This window comes from Lipophrys pholis, assembly GCF_963383615.2.
Source record: "Lipophrys pholis genome assembly, chromosome: 19".
In the NCBI taxonomy this organism is placed as follows: Eukaryota; Metazoa; Chordata; class Actinopteri; order Blenniiformes; family Blenniidae; genus Lipophrys; species Lipophrys pholis.
The window spans coordinates 24,236,250-24,256,696 of NC_137647.1; the positions used below are offsets into that span (position 1 = coordinate 24,236,250).

General features: G+C 45.0%; 1 protein-coding gene across 1 annotated transcript in view; it reads left to right on the forward strand.

The window, feature by feature from the left end:
• Window positions 1–20,447, forward strand: part of LOC308125211 (mitochondrial adenyl nucleotide antiporter SLC25A23-like) — a gene marked incomplete at its 3' end in the record, with an annotated part of 34,591 nt that overhangs the window by 12,430 nt on the left and 1,714 nt on the right. The window contains exons 2-6 of the mRNA XM_080488773.1: window positions 4,943–5,066; window positions 8,238–8,325; window positions 11,517–11,628; window positions 12,332–12,490; window positions 18,351–18,518. Of these exons, the coding sequence (XP_080344899.1) occupies window positions 4,943–5,066; window positions 8,238–8,325; window positions 11,517–11,628; window positions 12,332–12,490; window positions 18,351–18,518 (651 nt within the window). The remainder of the gene's footprint in view (window positions 1–4,942; window positions 5,067–8,237; window positions 8,326–11,516; window positions 11,629–12,331; window positions 12,491–18,350; window positions 18,519–20,447) is intronic.

The window sequence follows — 20,447 nt, forward strand, 5'->3', positions numbered from 1 at the left end:
ATTGTGTTTCACATCTTTATTTCAACAAAAAATTGGTTTTGATGCTGAATCAACAAATGAATAAGTTCATTTTGAAAAACAAAATGAATGTTTCATCTCACAAATGAATTCACACACAAGCTGTTTGACCTTCACAGACAGTTAAATAGGCTCGTTCTCACATTCTAACCCAGTAGAAATACTGTAACTCTCACACATCAAATCTGATGTCTTACCTCAAAAAGACTCAAAATACACAAAGATTTAAAAGTGTAAGTGTTGTTTCACTTTGTACAAGTGTGAGAAATGTGTTTACGAAGGCGATCTGGGTGAAATGTGACGCGAGATCCACTAATGTGGGAGAGAAGAATTGTTCAGCTCAAATTATACAATTAATTGTTGTGTTTTATGTCAAATCGTGGTTGTTTTCTTGTGTTATTTGACAAAAAATCCAAAATGAACAGTTTTGTGATGAATAGTGATAAATTACCAAAGGCGTGAAAAACTAATTTAAAACTGTTATAGGGCAGAAGTCAAGGAGCACAAAAGCAACAAAAACAAGACCAAGATGGCAGAAGCACCAAAGTGAAACGCTGCAGCTGAAACCAAAGAAAGAAAGAAAGATAAATATTATTGCATGCTCAGCTCACATCATTCAGCAATACTCAACCAAACAATTCACTTTATTGTCCTCATGAGATTTTGATAGTTTCTTCTTATCTTAATTTTTTATTTTTTTTATGAAATTGCCTTTAATTCTAATTTTCAATTTTATTATATTTTTTATTCTCACGTAATTAAAAAAAAAAGATATTTAAAATGTTCTGCATTTGCGGCTGAATGATCAAATAGAGAAAGAATCTCACTTGCTGGATATCAGCTTGTCTATAACAGCACAAGTTGGTGGTGCACACACACACACACACACACACACACACACACACACACACACACACACACACACAAACATTTAAAAAAAGCCCACTGACTTAATCCAATTAAAGAAATTAAAGAAATACAGCATCAAACCTGCTGACTTGATCTGTGATGGAAAAACTGCAGAAAGAGAGTTTGTGTGAGCCGAGCATGGGAGGAGGGAATCACATGAAGAAACACTGAAGCACCCTGGAAACCAAAAACACAGCCAGAGCCTGGAAAATGTTGCAGTGGGGTTTGTCAGGAGGGAGAAAGTGGACTGTGAGTGACGACAACGATCTGAAACCTGCTGAAGGATCGGAAAACTATTGGCTGTTTTCTGATCCAAATGGGCTTCAGATTCCTTTTTAAGTTCCTGTAATGCAGGAAATGTTCCGTGAACTGAACCGGTAACCAGAGTGAACATAGGAACACACAGGAAGGTCAATTAAATGAGATTTACTTTGTACCAGCAGACTGTTCATTCAGCCCACTTTGAGCTGAAGGCGGTCAGACCAGTTAAACAACAGTAAAATACGCCATGAATTTCTTCCACTTTATTCTTTTGTTTTAGTAAAAAGAGGGAAGAATCTCGTTTTTGGTGCAAATCAGGTAAAATGTGAGCTTTCCTGTCTGCCGCAGGGTTTTTTTCTTTAAGTTGAAAAAGTCTCTTTTTTTCACTTGGCAGGATTCCTGCACGTGTTAAAATGTTAAAATAATAGTTATTTAACATTTTACACACACACACACACACACACACACACACACACACACACACACACACACACACACACACACACACAGGTAGATGGATGGCTGCACACTTCAATGATTTAATTCTGAATGTAATTAAACCTGAAATTTTTAAAAATGAAATCCAGACTTCAAATAAACTGTCGAATTTGTGAATGAAGATGCACGTAATATATTTTATTGTACAAGACTGTTTCTGTGAGCGTTCAAAGGTTTGTTTTCACTAAATGGATTAGAAAGTAGACGTTTGCGAGCAGGTTACTAACGACACTATATGAGGGAATATAACTGAATCAGCGGCTCTCTGGTCGGCGTGGTAACGGCCACAGATCATCCCTGATATCAGCTCAGCCAGTTTCTCTGACGGGAGGATTCTGTCTGCTAATAGCAGAGCGGCTGCTCTCTGGAGGAATTCATTCATCAGCCTGGCCCGGTTACACAGCCATATAAAGACAACCTGTTCCACTTTGAGAGGAATCCAAACCTTTGTGGATGAATATTTTAACAGCAGGTCTGTAACACAAACCTGTGAGCTTGCGTCTGTCCTTCCCTCCTCGCCTGGGAGCGAGAACGTCACCTGTAGCCTGCACACCTCCGTCATCAGCAGCGTTTGTCTCTCCGGGCAGCAGCAGCAGGAGGACCCGGGGTCCGGGAGGAGCCTTCTCCCAGCACGACGTCCTCCTTCAGTGGACATTTCTCACATGAATAAAAGGACAAAAATGAGAAGGAAGCAAATCAAGAATGGCCTCAGGAAGCACGGCGCAGGAGCGCTCACCTGAGAATACAGTGGTGCAATAATGAGTCTTAGAATGAGTGGAAGCTTAAAAACACCAACATGAATGAGACAGAGACAGAATAAAACAAAACATTAATATCTTTGATATGGAAGCCAAGTCACATTTTGATTTCATTTATAAAAAGCTCCAGTTATAGCTGACTTGGAGCACTGGTTCTGACTGTTACTAACAAAAGGATATTTTTGGCAGCTCAGCCATGATTTGTCTTTGTCCTCAGAAATATAATATTGTGGTATTTCTTTAGTGCCATGTTGCTCATATGTGTTTGTGTTTTTAGTGAGGTACAAATTGAAAGTGCTACTTACCTAACCGTGTTTTTATAATGTTTAAGTGGTTCTCCATTGTTTCTGTAATATAACTATGACCACTAGGAGGAGCCCTCTCTCCATTGGAGAAGAGTCTCTTAGTGACCAGATCGCTTGTTTTCCTTTGGGGTGTTGATGAGTTACGATGAGATATGATTCCTTTCCCTCGCTGAACCCACTTGGTGGAAATGTTTGTCCACCTCAGCAGGTCTTTGAGGGACATCGTGAGTTCTTCAGTGAAATGTTTCTGTCGTAATACGTAGGCCCGTCGTGATAATCAATAAATCAATTGATCGCACGATAATTAAAAATGAGCTTGATCAGTTTTCCAGGCTGGAGAAAGTTTCCTTTACCAAAGACGTCACTGTGAGCGGCGCTCACTCTGGTGTTAGTGAGCGGCTCTCACGCTGGTGTTAGTGAGCTGCTCTCACTCTGGTGTTAGTGAGCGGCTCTCACGCTGGTGTTAGTGAGCGGCCCTCACTCTGGTGTTAGTGAGCGGCTCTCACGCTGGTGTTAGTGAGCGGCGCTCACTCTGGTGTTCGTGAGCTGCTCTCACGCTGGTGTTAGTGAGCGGCTCTCACGCTGGTGTTAGTGAGCGGCCCTCACGCTGGTGTTAGTGAGCGGCCCTCACTCTGGTGTTAGTGAGCGGCTCTCACGCTGGTGTTAGTGAGCGGCGCTCACTCTGGTGTTAGTGAGCGGCTCTCACGCTGGTGTTAGTGAGCGGCGCTCACTCTGGTGTTAGTGAGCGGCTCCCACTCTGGTGTTAGTGAGCGGCGCTCACTCTGGTGTTAGAGAGCGGCGCTCACAGTTTAATGTTGTTTTATAGAGTTGCCAGATTCCTGATCCTTCCAGTGAAAACCCAGTAAGACTCACTGTAAACGGGCCTTAACATGGAGGAGGAAAACAGCCAATCTGGCAACCGCAGCCCCCAGAGTGGCTCCACCTCCTACGTCATCAACATGTGAAGCATCACGACAAAAACAAGTAGAAGACAGCAGCTCTACCTCAGACTCTGTCTCACCATTAATACTTCATGGTATGGTTACAGTACTTTCTGGACGACAGGCCACTACTTTTTTTTCTTTACTTGTTTTGAACCCTGCGGAGGACGACTCGGCTTTTTAAGGGTTAACAAGCTTCATGCTGCTGATACTGGGTGATGCGTTCAGGTGCATCACGTAACTCCAAAACTCGCAGCAACATATTGAAAAAAAAGAATTATGAACTAGTTCATTTTTGGAACTATGAATGTAGAACTATGAACTGAACTAGTTCATATTAAAATCTGTGAACTGAACTTTGAACTGGTTCATGTAGAAAGTGAACTTTCCCAACACTGCCTGTCAATCACTCTAGTGTGTGTGTGTGTGTGTGTGTGTGTGTGTGTGTGTGTGTGTGTGTGTGTGTTGGGGGGGGGGGCACCTGGCACACCTGAGAGCAGCATGAGACCCCGTGAGGAGGAGAGGGAGAGATGAGGTTGTTTTGATTCTTTATTTTGGATATTTATGATCTCTTTTTTCATAATACAATTACAATTTTAAATGTTCTTAAGAAATCAAAGTTTATTTATATTTAAAAGGGTAAACTTGCATTATTATACCATTATTAATATATTAGTGGAAAAATTGTATCAAAACAGCGAAATTATTGTTTATCGCAATAATTTCTGGGACAATTTATCATCCATGTACTGGTTAGATAAAATATTACAATATACACAGACTGAATTCAATGAAATGCAGCAACCTATACAGTATACCCATATGCACGCACACACACACACACACACACACACACACACACACACACACACACACACACACACACACACACACACACACACACACACACACACACACACACACACACACACACACAAAGGACACACAGTACAGTACAGACATATTTAACTCCTGGAAAAAACCCAGTCTTGTGTTTTTGTGTTTTGAATCCAGCCAGAGGAGGACAGGTTTTGTTTACCATCAGGTAAGAGTGAGTTGATTTGTTGACCTGTTGTCCCTCAGAGAGCACAGTGCATCATGTCCTGTCGTCTCCTCACCTTCTACACTTTGACCCTGCCGTCACTTCCACGTGCTCTGTGTTCCCGACACACCCTGACCTCCAGCTGACCTTTACCTCCCGCCCAGCTGCTCTCTGCTGTCTGAGCCTGTGCCTCTCTCTTCACACCCACAGATCGTGCTGGAGAGCGACACCAACCGGGACGGCCTGCTGGATTTCCAGGAGTTCTCGCAGTACCTGCGAGCTCATGAGAAACGACTGCGGCTCATATTCCACAGCCTGGACCGCAACAACGACGGTGTGTGGACGCCCTCCAACACACTGACATCCATACCGAACACCCAGAGAACACCCAGAACACCCAGAACACCCCGAACACCCCGAACACCCAGAACACCCCGAACACCCCGAACACCCAGAACACCCAGAACACCCAGAACACCCCGAACACCCAGAACACCCAGAACACCCAGAACACCCCGAACACCCCGAACACCCCGAACACCCCGAACACCCGAACACCCGAACACCCAGAACACCCCGAACACCCCGAACACCCAGAACACCCCGAACACCCAGAACACCCCGAACACCCCGAACACCCAGAACACCCCGAACACCCCGAACACCCAGAACACGTGGCTCCCTGCTCCGTCTGGACTCCATGGTCCCGTCCAACGTGGCCAGTCCCAGAACACATCCAGTACCTCTGTTCTTCCACTGGCTCTTTCTCAGCTTACGGTTCATTTCACTTCATTTTTATTTCCAACAGTTCAAAACAACCAACCAAAAACCATCTCATCAAACAAACAGCAGAACGATTTCATCTGGTTGCATGTCTGAAAAGGAAGAAGTAGAACTTTTATTTTATTTTACCAGAAGTGATTTTATCAGCTTGGACATGCGTCTCAGTAGAGACTATGATTGGGAATACTTATCAAGTGAACAATGCCCGAAGCCCTTTATAGTACAGGAACAAAAACATTGAAGACATCACACCTCCACACTCCAGAACAGCACCACATCGTGAGCCGGGGACAGGAACCGCTCCAAACTCCAATTAGTCCAAAATGTCACTGGGACACTGAGAGAGGGGAAACACATCACCACAGTTTTAGTTTCATTGTACAGCAGATTTCAAGGTTCTGATTATCCAAATGCTCAGTGGAGGACTAGTGTTTGAGTATCAGACTCAATGTTTAATTTATAATCAGCTCAAATGCAGAGATCCTCTGGTGAGTTCCTGCTGCTGGTTACCTGGATTCTATTACATTTACAAAAGCAATCAGGCCTTGGCTATCAGGGATTTATTGGTCTGGAAAGAGCCCTGGAATTTAGTTTTTTGTTTTTTTTGTCCTTTTCTTTTTTTTATTGGTATTTTCATGGTTCACAAAATTCTCCACATAACACTTTGCCTTTGGCATTCATCTGTACATTACATGTATAAATAGTACACACACACACACACACACATACACACACACACACACACACACACACACACACACACACACACACACACACACACACACACACACACACACACACACACACACACACACACACATATATATGTACACATATCTATACACACACACACACACACACACATATATACATACATATATATATATATACATATATAAACTAATGTAAGTGTTTATTATTTCTGTAGTTATTGCCCCAGACGTCTGCACAGCACGTTCAATAATGTAAAACTATGAACCAGTATTGAGTAGTAGTGATTTAGGAGCCAGATTCTGTTTTGCCGTATTTAATATTGCAATCCTTTTTAAAAGTTTGGATACTAAATGTTTAAATGTAATTTCCAGGATAAGTGTTCATCTATTGTGACCCCAGTTCGGGGTTGCTGGGCTCGGAGCGGTTCATGACACTACATGTGAGTAAAACAGAGCAGTAAAAAGGTCATTTTTAGAGAAGATTATGTAAACCTGGAGCTACAGCTCTGCCTCTGGGCCTGGAAACTACTGAATTACCATAAAGCACAGAAAGATAAGCACAATGTCAGCGTGTCTGCTGAAGCTCAGCAGAGGTTTTCTGCTGCAGCCGGACATGGAGTCTCAAGATGGAAGTAAATCTACTACAAAGGAACACAGAGATGCTGCAGTGTTCTGGTTTGCTATTTGCATGCAGATTGAATCAGGCTTCATAACTGAGTCATGGAGAAATGTGACATTCCTGGAGTTCCTGGTCTGTTCTGGTTCATCTCAGTAAGTCTTTAAAGCTGCTGGGCTCACATGAAGTTTTAATGACCTGGACACTCAGTCAAAAGGCTGATCTAAGATAATGGCTCATTTCTCAAGAACTTCTTTACACTGGGCTCCTGCGTTGTGTTTAGTATTTATGTGTTAGTAAGCACAACAAAACTTGGTTCCTTAATACTTCAAAGTGTGTGTGTCGATAGCTTAGAGTACTCCAGTATAGAAATCAGAAATCAGAAAACTTTATTGTCACTTTATTGTCATTGTTATAAAACAACAAAACTTTGTCGGTGCAATCAGACTTCGTCTTCAAGCAGGTGGAGTTCTCAGAACACCACCCAGTCAGGTGTTGTTCTCCTAACACCACCCAGTCAGGTGTCAGCCCGGTGTAGTTCTCCGAACACCACCCAGTCAGGTGTAGTTCTCCTAACACCACCCAGTCAGGTGTTGTTCTCCTAACACCACCCAGTCAGGTGTCAGCCCGGTGTAGTTCTCCGAACACCACCCAGTCAGGTGTAGTTCTCCTAACACCACCCAGTCAGGTGTTGTTCTCCTAACACCACCCAGTCAGGTGTCAGCCCGGTGTAGTTCTCCGAACACCACCCAGTCAGGTGTTGTTCTCCGAACACCACCCAGTCAGGTGTAGTTCTCCTAACACCACCCAGTCAGGTGTCAGTCAGGTGTAGTTCTCCTAACACCACCCAGTCAGGTGTTGGACCTCCTCCCTGTAGTGAGCCTCCTCGTTGTCACTGATGAGCCCGGCTATAATGATGTCATCAGCAAACTTCACTATAGTGTTGGAGATGTTCTTTACATACCCCACAACGTTTGTACAAACTAAAATACTTCACATTTAAAACAAAACTGCACATTTCCAGAAATGTCACTTTTGTGTGAGAAATGGACGTCGGTGGAAGTTCCCCCGTCACGTAGTTCTGATCTCTGTCCCAGACTACAAGAGTTCTGGTGTGGAAGAAAGCCTAACAAAAGACCAAAGAGTCAACGACCCACAAAAAAACCCACAATTCCACAGTATAACTCAGTATAAACCAGTCAGTTAGAACAGATACAAACCTTTCATTTAAAGGTGCAAACATCTTTCATTTGAAGCTTCTCCAGCAGCCTTCATGAATCATGTTCCTGCTGCTGTAGCAGCTCCAGGAGCTCCTGCCGATGCTCAGTGCCACGTTCTCCTGCTTTGAGCAAACACAGGTTGTTGAGTGGTTCTGTGGTTGTTCTGTTCGCAGGGCGAATCGATGTCGGGGAGATCCAGCACTCGCTGCACAAACTGGGAGTGGACGTCACCTTGGAGCAGGCCTCCAGAATCCTGCAAAGGTAAAGGTGTCCGGGTGAGATGAGATGGAGCAGAACCAAGTCTTACAGGAACAAATAGATGCAAAAGCATCTGAAGACAAGACTTTGACCGACTCCTTTAAATAATACGCAGACGCACAATCAGTGAACCATTGTGAAGAGTAACAAACTACTACTTCTCAAACCTGAGTTGACCTGATTTCCAGTCTCTGAACTAGAACAAGACTGTCCATCACACACAGACTCTAAGCTGCTCCTGAGCTTTTTAAAACAGACTCAGACTGTTTCCAAACTTCAGACTCCGTTTCTTTAAGTTGCAGCTGGATTCTTCAGACCTAACAGGACTCTTTAGACGAGTTCATCACCAAGACAGAGACTCTTTAGACGAGTTCATCACCAAGACAGAGACTCTTTAGACGAGTTCATCACCAAGACAGAGACTCTTAAAGGTGCGCTTACACAGAACAGCAACAAGGAATGGCACCGATTTCAACTCCTGACCGTGGATCATGATTTTCACCAAAATTATATGATTCAGGGCCGAAGCATCATGCGCCGTCACAGACAGCCGTCACAGACAGCCGCGACAGACAGCCACGACAGACAGCCGTCACAGACAGCCGCGACAGACAGCCGTCACAGACCGCCGTCACAGACCGCCGTCACAGAGAGCCGTCACAGACAGCCGTCACAGATAGCCGCGACAGACAGCCACGACAGACAGCCGTCACAGACAGCCGCGACAGACAGCCGTCACAGACAGCCGCGACAGACCGCCGTCACAGACCGCCGTCACAGACCGCCGTCACAGACCGCCGTCACAGACAGCCGCGACAGACAGCCGTCACAGACCGCCGTCACAGACCGCCGTCACAGACAGCCGCGACAGACAGCCGTCACAGACCGCCGTCACAGACCGCCGTCACAGAGAGCCGTCACAGACAGCCGTCACAGATAGCCGCGACAGACAGCCACGACAGACAGCCGTCACAGACAGCCGCGACAGACAGCCGTCACAGACAGCCGCGACAGACCGCCGTCACAGACCGCCGTCACAGACCGCCGTCACAGACAGCCGCGACAGACAGCCGTCACAGACCGCCGTCACAGACCGCCGTCACAGACCGCCGCGACAGACAGCCACGACAGACAGCCACGACAGACAGCCACGACAGACAGCCGTCACAGACAGCCACGACAGACAGCCGTCACAGACCGCCGTCACAGACCGCCGTCACAGACAGCCACGACAGACAGCCGTCACAGACAGCCGTCACAGACAGCCGCGACAGACAGCCGCGACAGACAGCCGTCACAGACAGCCGTCACAGACAGCCGCGACAGACAGCCACGACAGACAGCCGTCACAGACAGCCGTCACAGACAGCCGCGACAGACAGCTGTCACAGACCGCCGTCACAGACAGCTGCGACAGACAGCCGTCACAGACAGCCGCGACAGACAGCCGCGACAGACAGCCGTCACAGACAGCCGCGACAGACAGCCGCGACAGACAGCCGTCACAGACAGCCGCGACAGACAGCCGCGACAGACAGCCGTCACAGACAGCCGCGACAGACAGCCGCCACAGACAGCCGCCACAGACAGCCGTCACAGACAGCCGTCACAGACAGCCGCGACAGACAGCCGCGACAGACAGCCGCCACAGACAGCCGCGACCTGTTATCATAATTAATACCACAAAACAATGGCGGATCACCTCACGAGTCATTTCGCACGGTCACCAATATTGGTCTGCGGTGATGCGTGCTAACGCACAGCAGCATGCTAATGCACTTCATCACTTTTTATCACCAATGTGTCAGGAATGTGGCGAATCGGGAGAATTTGGTAAATACAGTGGTGGATCTTTCTAAGAGCGATGTCGGCAGCTGCTCAGGGCGCAATCTGTAAAGGGGTGCACCGCGCATGAGAAGAAAAGACAATCACCGTCTCAGACCAATGTGAAGTCAGTTCACCTGTCAAACATTCCCATCGGTGTATCACCGCACTTCCTATTTTATCCCGTCACCGACACACTCCCACGTGTCACCGACACACCCACTCCATTCTGCTGGACAGAACCTCCCTCCAGTTGCACACCACACAGTAACCCCTCCATGGTGCACAGAGTTCACGTGTGCCCGGGAGAGGCAGTCGGCCACAGCAGTGTTTTTTCCAGCTACATACCTTTAGTGAACTCTGAAATGGCAGAGAGGTGGCGCTGCTGCCGCCCAGACCAGGGCTCCGAGGTCTTGGACATGGTGAAGGTGAGGGGCTCATGGTTCACAAAAGCAGTAAACTGCCGGCCTTCCAACAGAAACCTAAAGTGACGTATGGCGAGGAAAAGAGCCAAGAGTTCTCTGTCAAACCTGCTGTACTTCCTCTCATTGTCACGCAGTTGTTTGCTGAAGAACACCAGAGGCTGCCAGGCTCCACCCACTGTTCAGATACCGCCCCCACTGCGTAGTCCGAGGCATCGGTGGTGAGCGCTACCGGTCCTGTTGGAGCTGGGTGGGCGAGCATGGCGGTGTTGGAGAGGGCTCCCTTAGCTTTCTTGAAAGCCAGGATCCTTTCTGGGGACCAGTCCACATCCTGCTTGGCCTTTCTGACCCTCAGAGCTTCATACAGGGGACGGATCAGATGAGCTGCTTGTGCGATGAAGCGGTTATAAAACTTCACCATGCTCAGGAATTCCTGCAGAGACTTGACGGTCTGTGGGCGCAGAAAAGCAGCGAACACTTCCACCTTATCCCGTAAGGGCAGCACTCCCCGTGAGGATGCATGGTGGCCCAGAAACTCAATTTCCAATAGTCCAAAACAGCCCATGCTCATTAAGTCTCTCAAAGAGCTGCCGCAGGTGTAACAAGTGCTCCTCAGGCGAGGCGCTGGCCACTAGGATGTCGTCCAGATATACCAACAAGAAATCAGGCCCCTTAACGCAGAGTCCATCAAGCGCTGGAACGTTTGTGCTCCACCTTTCAGAGCAAACGGCATCCGCAGAAAGTCAAATAGTCCAACTGGTGTGATAACTGCAGTCTTGGCCATGTCAGCAATGTGCCAGGAGTGACGGGAAAAGGATATTCGTAACTCATTGTGCCTTTGAGTAAACGCACCTTTAAAGGAGACAAGAACCTGCTGAAGCCTTTTAGTGAATGAGGAGCTGAAAAATTGTGTTGAAATTCAAAATGTTGTGACTGTTTCCCTCCCAGCATAGACAGGGACGGAACGATGACCATTAACTGGAATGAATGGAGGGATTACTTCCTGTTCAACCCTTTCCACAACATGGAGGAGATTGTCCACTACTGGAAACACTCTCACGTGAGTCAGCTCATTAGAATCAAAGGAATGTTTCCGTCTATGCATCTCTGCGTCCTTACCGTGTCTTTATTTCTCTGATAGCACACATGCCGGGTGATTATGTGCTGTAGAAGTTCTGTCAGTGTTTGAATACCAGAGACTCCCTGCTGACCTCTCTATAGGCTGTCAGTCAATGGAAACTGTCAAACTAAAGCGATAGTGTCCTCTGTAAAAAAATAACATTAAATTCACAACATTAAATGAACACTCAGTCTTTCCCTGTTTCTTGTATCGACCATACAAGTTCATTTGCTTGATTTTATTTATTTGACAAGCATACAGTTTTGTTGAGTGCCAGTTTGTGGCATTTCTCCGTGATGCCTTCAAGGTCTGGAATGTTTGAGGGAATTATTTCTGCTGTAGCAGATATCAGCTTTTTCCAAAAGTTTCAGTTGCATTGAGGTCAGGATTACTTTCTGGCAGCAATAAAACAAATCATCAGTACTGCGCTGAACTGCAAAACATGATGCCAATTAAAGTGACTGAATTATAAATACGAAAGAAAAGTGAGATGAAATACCTAATTTAATCACTAGAATTGTGCAATAAACTAATTCAACACTTCCGGTCAGCTGTTGGCCACAGGGCAAAAATAGAAGTGAAATAAATGGGGAGACAATTAAATTTTTGATTTGGTTTAAATATTTCAAAATGTTCCCTGCAGATGTTGGACATCGGGGAACAGTTGACGGTTCCTGATGAGTTCTCGGAGCGGGAGCGCAGGTCAGGCCTGGTGTGGAGGCAGCTGGTTGCTGGAGCCATGGCGGGGGCAGTATCCCGGACCGGAACCGCCCCTCTGGACCGGCTCAAAGTCTTCCTGCAGGTTGGAGAACTCTGTGGTCTCTCAGTATCTCTGCGTGGTTCTTCACCCTCCTCCCTGTGACAGGGGTGTGTTCAGGTGCATTCAACACCAAATGAAAACAGCATTTAGTGGCTGTGCTTGTAATTCAGACTCATGCAGCCTGGCTCACATCACAAACACGCTTGAAAGAATCTGTTTGGTTCTGTAGGTCGTCTGAATGAAACAGACCTGAGTGAAGGACAACCAAACACACACCAACACCAACACCAACACCAACACCAACCCCTCCAAAGGGCAAATTACTGCCATTGGGTAACTACACATGTATGTTCTTGGACACGTGCACAGGGACAACATGCAAAGTGGACACAGGCAGGCCTGGCCCAAACTTTAACCTCCTGCATTCTTGTTTCCAGACGAGCAGAGGGCTCATCGCTACACCACCTCAAATAGAGAATAAAAAAGAGCTTCACTCTGATTGGTTGACTTTTCTTAATTTATATTGGTGTGTGTGTTGTAACTGGGATGTTGAGGTCGATACTACGACTCAGGCTTTTCTCTTAAAGAGGAAACTTCAGTGTTAACTCTGGTTTTCTGTGCTGCGACACTTGTTCACTTCCATCCATCTATTTTCTCCCTCTTATCTGTTACCGTCACCCAGATCACATTGACCCATTAAGAACCTTCCTGCGGGTGGTGAGCCCACGAGAAGGTGGCGCCCGGCGTGGGACATGAACCCTTGCGAGTCTGAGATGCTCTACCAACTGAGCTCACCGGGGGTTACTTGTTCACTTATTACCTGTAAATCATCGTAGTAACTTAATGAACCTCTTACCTGCTCCGGAGCAGGTTATGTTCTGGATCAGACATCAACCAGTATTAAAGCTCCGCCTCCTGACAATCACATCTCTTGGGAAATGACCTGCCCATTGCTAGAAGATCCTGATTGGTGTGCGGATTGTGAGAGGAGCTTCGAAGAGAAAGTTTTTAGAGAGATGAAATCCTTCTGACATCATAGAATAGATCCTCGTCACTGAATCTTGAAGGATGTTTTTGTTCTTGACTTGTTCCAAGTCTGTTTGGCTCCTCGAGGGTTGCATCAGCAATAATGAGGTTAATAATCACACGTGGCATAATTGCAGAAACATGAATTTATAAGACGCACAAATACTCGTGCTTTCATGGTGAGGATTAATGTTCCAACACAAAAGGTGCTCACATGGGGGGGCGGAGCTTCAAATTCACTTAATGGGAAATATAAATCAAATGTGATCACTCAAGATTAAAATATTGAGTGATCACAGTACAATCAGTTTATATTATCCGATGAACTAATATTGTGTAATTTCACATAGTCACACATTAACAGTCGACAAAGCTTTGCCAGCATTCCTTCCTGGCTTTGACTGCAGCAGCGGTGTTGCTTTGTCCTGGATGATGTTCGTCTGCTCCTCCATTACATCTGCTGCTCTGCAGGGTCTGTGATTGGTCAGGAGTTGCAAACTCCGCCCCTTTTACGTGAAGGCCCACTGATCAAGACAGAGAAAATTCTGTGTTGAATTACCGAGTTGATAACCTGCTTCGTCTTACCGCTCATCAAGAATGGTAAACGTCTGGGTAAGTCAACCGTGGTGACGGAGAGACATCCTGGTACGTTAAGCTGCAAAGCCTGCAGAGCCGTCTACCTAATGGAGGAGCAATTATTCCCCAAACTATGAATAATTCCATTCAACTCTTCCTAGGCTCAGAATAGAAAACAGATAAAAGATGTAGTGTCATCAGGTTACATGATAGTGACTCTAGTTCTGTTCTTACTTTAACTATCTGCAGCTTCTCTGTCATAACGTACCAGACTCTGATCCTTTGTCTGCTGACAGTTGTTTATCGTTTTGCAAAATGAGTCTTTACTTTGTCTATTATATGAAGTTGTTAGTAGCTTCAGGGCCCTTCACTCATTGTCCTACATCACCTCCACCGATTGTAGGAATCAGCTGCAAGAAACTACATTTCAGCTGTTTTGAATGCCTGGTCATATTTCTGGAGTTATTTTGGTGAAAGTAACTCAAACGTTTTGCAAAGGTTGTGTAAATCATGACAGTTCAGAGATGTAATATTGTCATTAATAACTAATTACTTTCAAGTGACGGTAATCTTGGAAGTAACTTGCCCAACACTGTTAAAGGAGACATATCATGCTTTTAAATCCTTCCTTTTTACATATAAATCATACAGTTGTGGTCTATACAACGCGAAACTGCAATGCTTGGGTCTGAATTCCTCATTATTAGAGCTCCACAGGCCCCTTTTCAACCCCTTTTCTGATGTGCTTCTGAGAGCAACTCGTTTTGGGGCGGTCTCTTCATACCCCGCCTCCTCTCCAGGTTGCAGAGGTGACACTCGGTTCAACGTCACCCTGTTCGGCCATCTTTGTAGTTTGATAGAACAGATACAATTATCTAGCGGCGCAGAAACTTTATATTCACACATTATTTACAAAATGTCAACAAGGGAAGATTTGTCCATCCAGCCATACATGTTGGAGCCAGAGTCGGACCCGGCGGAGCGAGATGAAAATGACGATGATGCACCTACAGAACAACGTCTTCATATGGATGTAACGCAATGGTGTGTTACTATATTTACACTAACTTCTCCATCCATGCCCACTACTACAATACTGCCTGTATTACAACGACTATTTAACACAGAAGTTACATTCTAATCTAAAACGAGCACACAGCGCTAACATATGAAGACGGTGCAACTGCTAATGCTAACAAAACAATGACAGGGACGTCTTATCATCACACTTTTTAGCGTTATATACAGCTTACCGAAGTGCTCTGTTCGTCGTCTCCATAGATAGAAGGAACTGACCGCTCAATCAGACCAAGTCTTTCGGCAAATCCTTCTTTATACTGGCGGAGGTTGCTGAAGCAGTCGTCCTTAAAGTGCTTCGCGCACACAAAAATGACCTTACCCACAGATGTGGGTACATTTCTGTGAAAAATAAAACTCAACCAGGCACTTGGAAAAGGTTCTGATGCTGGGAGACGGTGTAACGAAGCTTGTGGGTTACTACATCCAACAACCGAACATTTCGACTTATCCTCTCGTAACTTCGGTTGGACTACAAAATCGCAGCGAGAAACAAAAATGGCGGATTGCTCGAAATGTCGATGTCCTAATTTGGCAGTTCCGCTGAGAATACTGTGACGTCATTGTTCAAAAAACGTAATAGAGAATAGAAAAATCGAAACCGATCGCAAAATATGACCAAAACAGAATATAAAGATATCAACGGAGCACCTGAAGAGACTACTTTGAACTTTTCTGTACTTCTAAACACTCTAAATATACAACAAAATGCATTTAAGGGCTAAAAAAGTGGATTTAGCATGATATGTCCCCTTTAATGTGCAAATCAACAGTAAAAGATCAAATGTTATGATGCAGCACTCGTCTGTTTTGATCAATTCTCGTATTTACACTGTTCTTACATCTATTGGATCAACGTGTTTGTTTGGTTGTTTGTTTGTTTTGCTTCAGTGACTCAGTAAGTTTAATTTAAACATATGAATCATGAATACCTGAGAGAAATCTCATGGTTAAAATGTACTTATTATTATTGATATTACCAATTCACAAGAAAATTCAAATGAAGATGTGTAAGTAACAAGTTTTCTCAAATATAATCACATAATTACAATTCAATATTCACATCATCATCATCATCATCATTATTATTATTATTATTATTATCAGTAGTAGTAGTAGTAGTAGTAGTAGTAGTAGTAGTAGTAGTACTAAGGATTTTAACATTGCTTTGATATTATTGATTTCCTTAATAAACCTATAAAAGCCTCCATTGATCCTCACTGAAATACAGGTATTTGTATTGGTTGAAACTATTCTACTAACTAATTCTCACTATACATAATGTTATTATTTATGGCAATTACTTTATAGATAATATTTCTCTGGCACGTTTATTATTCCACCATGAATATCAGAGAACAAGAAAGAAAGAGTTTGTCTTGGTAGTTATTAGGATATAATAACTACAATTTGGACCAAAATGCCTTTAACTCATTTGTTTTTCTTCCGGAGCCGACGGCTCAAAGTGCAGCTGGTTTCCTGCTTGTGTGTACGTGTTAATGTTGTGTTGTAGACATAACCTGGTACTGTGTTCTACTGTGTTCTACTGTGTTCTCCACAAGCTGCCCTGACATTCTCACACACTCACAGCAGGGACATGAAGCACATGGTGGGTAGTTCGGTGGGTGTTTGGAGGATTCTCAGCTCAGTCCCACAGTCCTGTGTGGGAAGATGAACTTTTTAGAGGAATGACTGCAGGGCTGCAAATCTCTTCAAATCCAAACTATCACGCTGTATTCACGCAAGCGAGCAGGTACAAGAGAGAAAACTACTCTGATGAGTCACTCTCAACACCTTTTTTTTTGTATCGTGTTCTTTTTGGCCTGTCTGTCGTTTCTCATTGCAAAGTCAGAACAATACTCTCATATTTTCATCTAAATAGATTTCATCTAGGTGCTCAAGTGCTCATTTCTATGGAAATCAGCCAATCAGAAGCAGGAAGCAGTTTGTTTAACCCTCCTGTGTGTGTGTGTGTGTGTGTGTGTGTGTGTGTGTGTGTGTGTGTGTGTGTGTGTGTGTGTGTGTGTGTGTGTGTGTGTGTGTGTGTGTGTGTCCAGGTGCACGGCTCCTCATCTCGGGGGGTCAACCTGTGGTCCGGGCTCAGAGGGATGGTCAAGGAGGGAGGCGTTGGCGCCCTCTGGAGGGGAAATGGCATCAACGTCCTGAAGATCGCTCCGGAATCTGCCATCAAGTTCATGGCCTACGAGCAGGTCCGTGTTCTCCGTGTTTATCACCACGACTTCACACCGTGTGTTAGGAAATGTAATAATAGTGAGTTTCAAAGAGAAGCTAAAGGATTTATCTTGGAGTGATCTATTGAAGGAAATCCCCTGGAGATGAACCCAGGGAGGACTTTGTAACGCCGCTGGCTCTGACGCGTTCCCCTCCCCTCCTCCAGATCAAGTGGCTGATCCGGGGCAGGAAGGAGGGGGGCAGTCTGAGGGTCCAGGAGCGGTTCATCGCAGGCTCTCTGGCCGGAGCCACAGCCCAGACCATCATCTACCCCATGGAGGTCAGTCTGAACTCTGAACTCACCTGGAGTCCTGCTCTCAGGCCTGTGGGAGTCTGCACTGTCCACACTGCACAATGTCTGCACGGCTTTCACAACACGGAGTACCATGGTACTACATCACATCCATGTCCTGTGTGCTGGTTTTAATCAGACTCCAAACTGAAGTACTTCTTCAGTACTAATCCCTCACAAAGCACCACTTTCTGTTCCCACAGGAATGTCTTTCCACTACTGACATTGAGGTCGCTTGGCATCACGATAATGTGTTTGAGTTGATGTGGTTGCCTCGTTCCTTTAATTTGCCCGGTGGAAAAGCATTTTAGGGCTCTTACAGATTCAGATTTTAGTAATCCCATCAGTCAGTCAGCTCCTCCACTGTGTCACATGACTCTCATCAACATGGATTTTACATGAAGTGTTGCAATCGCTGCAGAGAAATGTTCTGTACGTTATTCTTTTCGATTGTAAGAAAACCGTAAGACAAGGATTCCTCTTCTCAGATGTATCGGGTTACATGAGGTGAGATGACAGTAAATGTCATGAAATGAGATTCTTTAAAGTGTCCTTATACCAAAATAAAATAAATAAATATATTGAAGTTAAATAACACTGGCACCTGGTTTCAGTGATCAAAGATGTTCGTCGTAAAGATCAACGTAAAGGCCATCTTCTGTCTTCTTTTGACTGATGTGAGCCTTTCTCTTTGTCCAGGTGCTGAAAACTCGTCTGACGCTGAGGAAGACGGGACAATACTCAGGCATGGCTGACTGCGCCCGGCAGATCCTGAGGACTGAAGGCGTCCTGGCCTTCTACAGAGGCTACCTGCCCAACACGCTGGGAATCATCCCGTACGCCGGCATCGACCTGGCTGTGTACGAGGTGTGTGTGTGCGTGTGTGTGTGTGTGTGTGTGTGTGTGTGTGTGTGTGTGTGTGTGTGTGTGTGTGTGTGTGTGTGTGTGTGTGTGTGTGTGTGTGTGTGTGTGTGTGTGTGTGTGTGTGTGTGTGTGTGTGTGTGTGTGTGTGTGTGTGTGTGTGTGTGTGTGTGTGATTTAATAATGACATTTCCAGTTGCAGCCAATGACTTAATCTTACAGTGATTCATTGCAAGTCAAGTCCTTCATTTGTCACAAACTTATTAGAACGTGCAGTGCAGAAGTTTTGATGGGATGGAAGAATAGAAATAAAAATCTTGAACACACATAATGAAACATATATATGACATTAATAATAATTCATGAAAAAAAAGAAAATTAAGGCACACATAAAGATAAACGATAAATACATGCAAATAGAAGATATAGAGATAGAGACAATTATTCTTCGTTAAAATCAGAAATGACTGTAATTGTGAGCAGCATGGGAGCCAGTGTTAGAAATAATGTAAGGTAATATAATACAAATATAATACTGTCATGTCATTTCTTTTGTTAGTAGCTCAACAGTAACACTTCCTGTTGGCTTTCTTAGCATGAAACAAAACTGTTGTCTGCAGCGAAAAGTGGCCCTGTTACTATCTCAGCTGTGCCGAGTGTCAACATCCACATCATAGAGCATCTTCCTCCCATGAACCCGGGAACCTGCTACCCGTGGCCCTGCAGCCACATGTGACTCCTCAGCCCCTCTGTAGTGGCGCCATGAAGCGTCATATGAAACGATATGCAAATTAGATTATGAACCTCTTTATTTTATTTACAGGACTGATTATTTTTCAATCAGATGGTTAAAACATGGAAAATAGCTCAAACCACTAGAGAAGTTCAAAAGAACAAATTACAGAAAGGCTAAGGTTTCTGTAAAACAGTCAAAATACCCCAAAAGTAAGTCTGAAATAGCTGAAGCATTTTAAAAAGTGATTTGGTTTGAGCAGCTTTCTCAACATTGTTAATTGGCTTGAATTTAAGCAGTTCATAAAACTGTAAAAGGACTAAAAGAGTCCAATCAGCTGAAATACTTAAACATACTGATGCACCGATACCACTTTGTTAAAGGACAAGTGCAAGTACGAGTACTAACCTTTAGCTCAGAGGTACCAAACTCAGACCACGTTTACACGTACCCGGGTTTTTACAAAAACGGATAGCTCCCCCTCTACGTTTAAAAAACAATCTTCATTGACACTGAGCCACATAAACACCTGGTTCAGAGCTGCTATGAGCAGCCAAACCTGAAGGGGGCAGTGTAACGAGAAGCATGAAGCCATGCCAGCCAATCAGACTCCTGGAGAAAAACACCACATCACGAATTGTGACTTAAATCTCCACCGACCCGCCTTTAGATGCAAACAGAGACACGGAGTTCATCCAGAGCTGCACTCTGGACGGAGTTTTCAGGAATCATCGTTTGTGGTGCGTCGTAGCTGGTTTATGTGTAAATGCGCGGCACAAACGCAGAGAAATATCATCGTTTTTTCAAATACCTGGGTACATGTAAACGTGGCCTCAGATCCTGGAGGGCCGCGGCCCTGCATGTTTTCCATGTCTCCCTTCTTCAACACACCTGAATGTCCTGATGGTTCATCACCACGTTCAGCACAGAGCCAGAGAAGGAGCCGCCCACTGCGATCAGCCGTGATGAAGCAGGGAGACGTGGAAAACATCCAGGATCTGAGTCTGAGATCCCTGCTTCAGCTACATGCCCATACAAATACCGATACGAGTACTTTTCATAAAGCCTAATTTACTCGATACACAATCAATACATTTAGGCATCGCCTCCACACAGCCTCTCCATCGACGCTCCATGTACCTCCAGCAGCCTTACAGTGGACGGTATACTGCTGCAGTGACAGTACGTGCAGATCAGTGTGT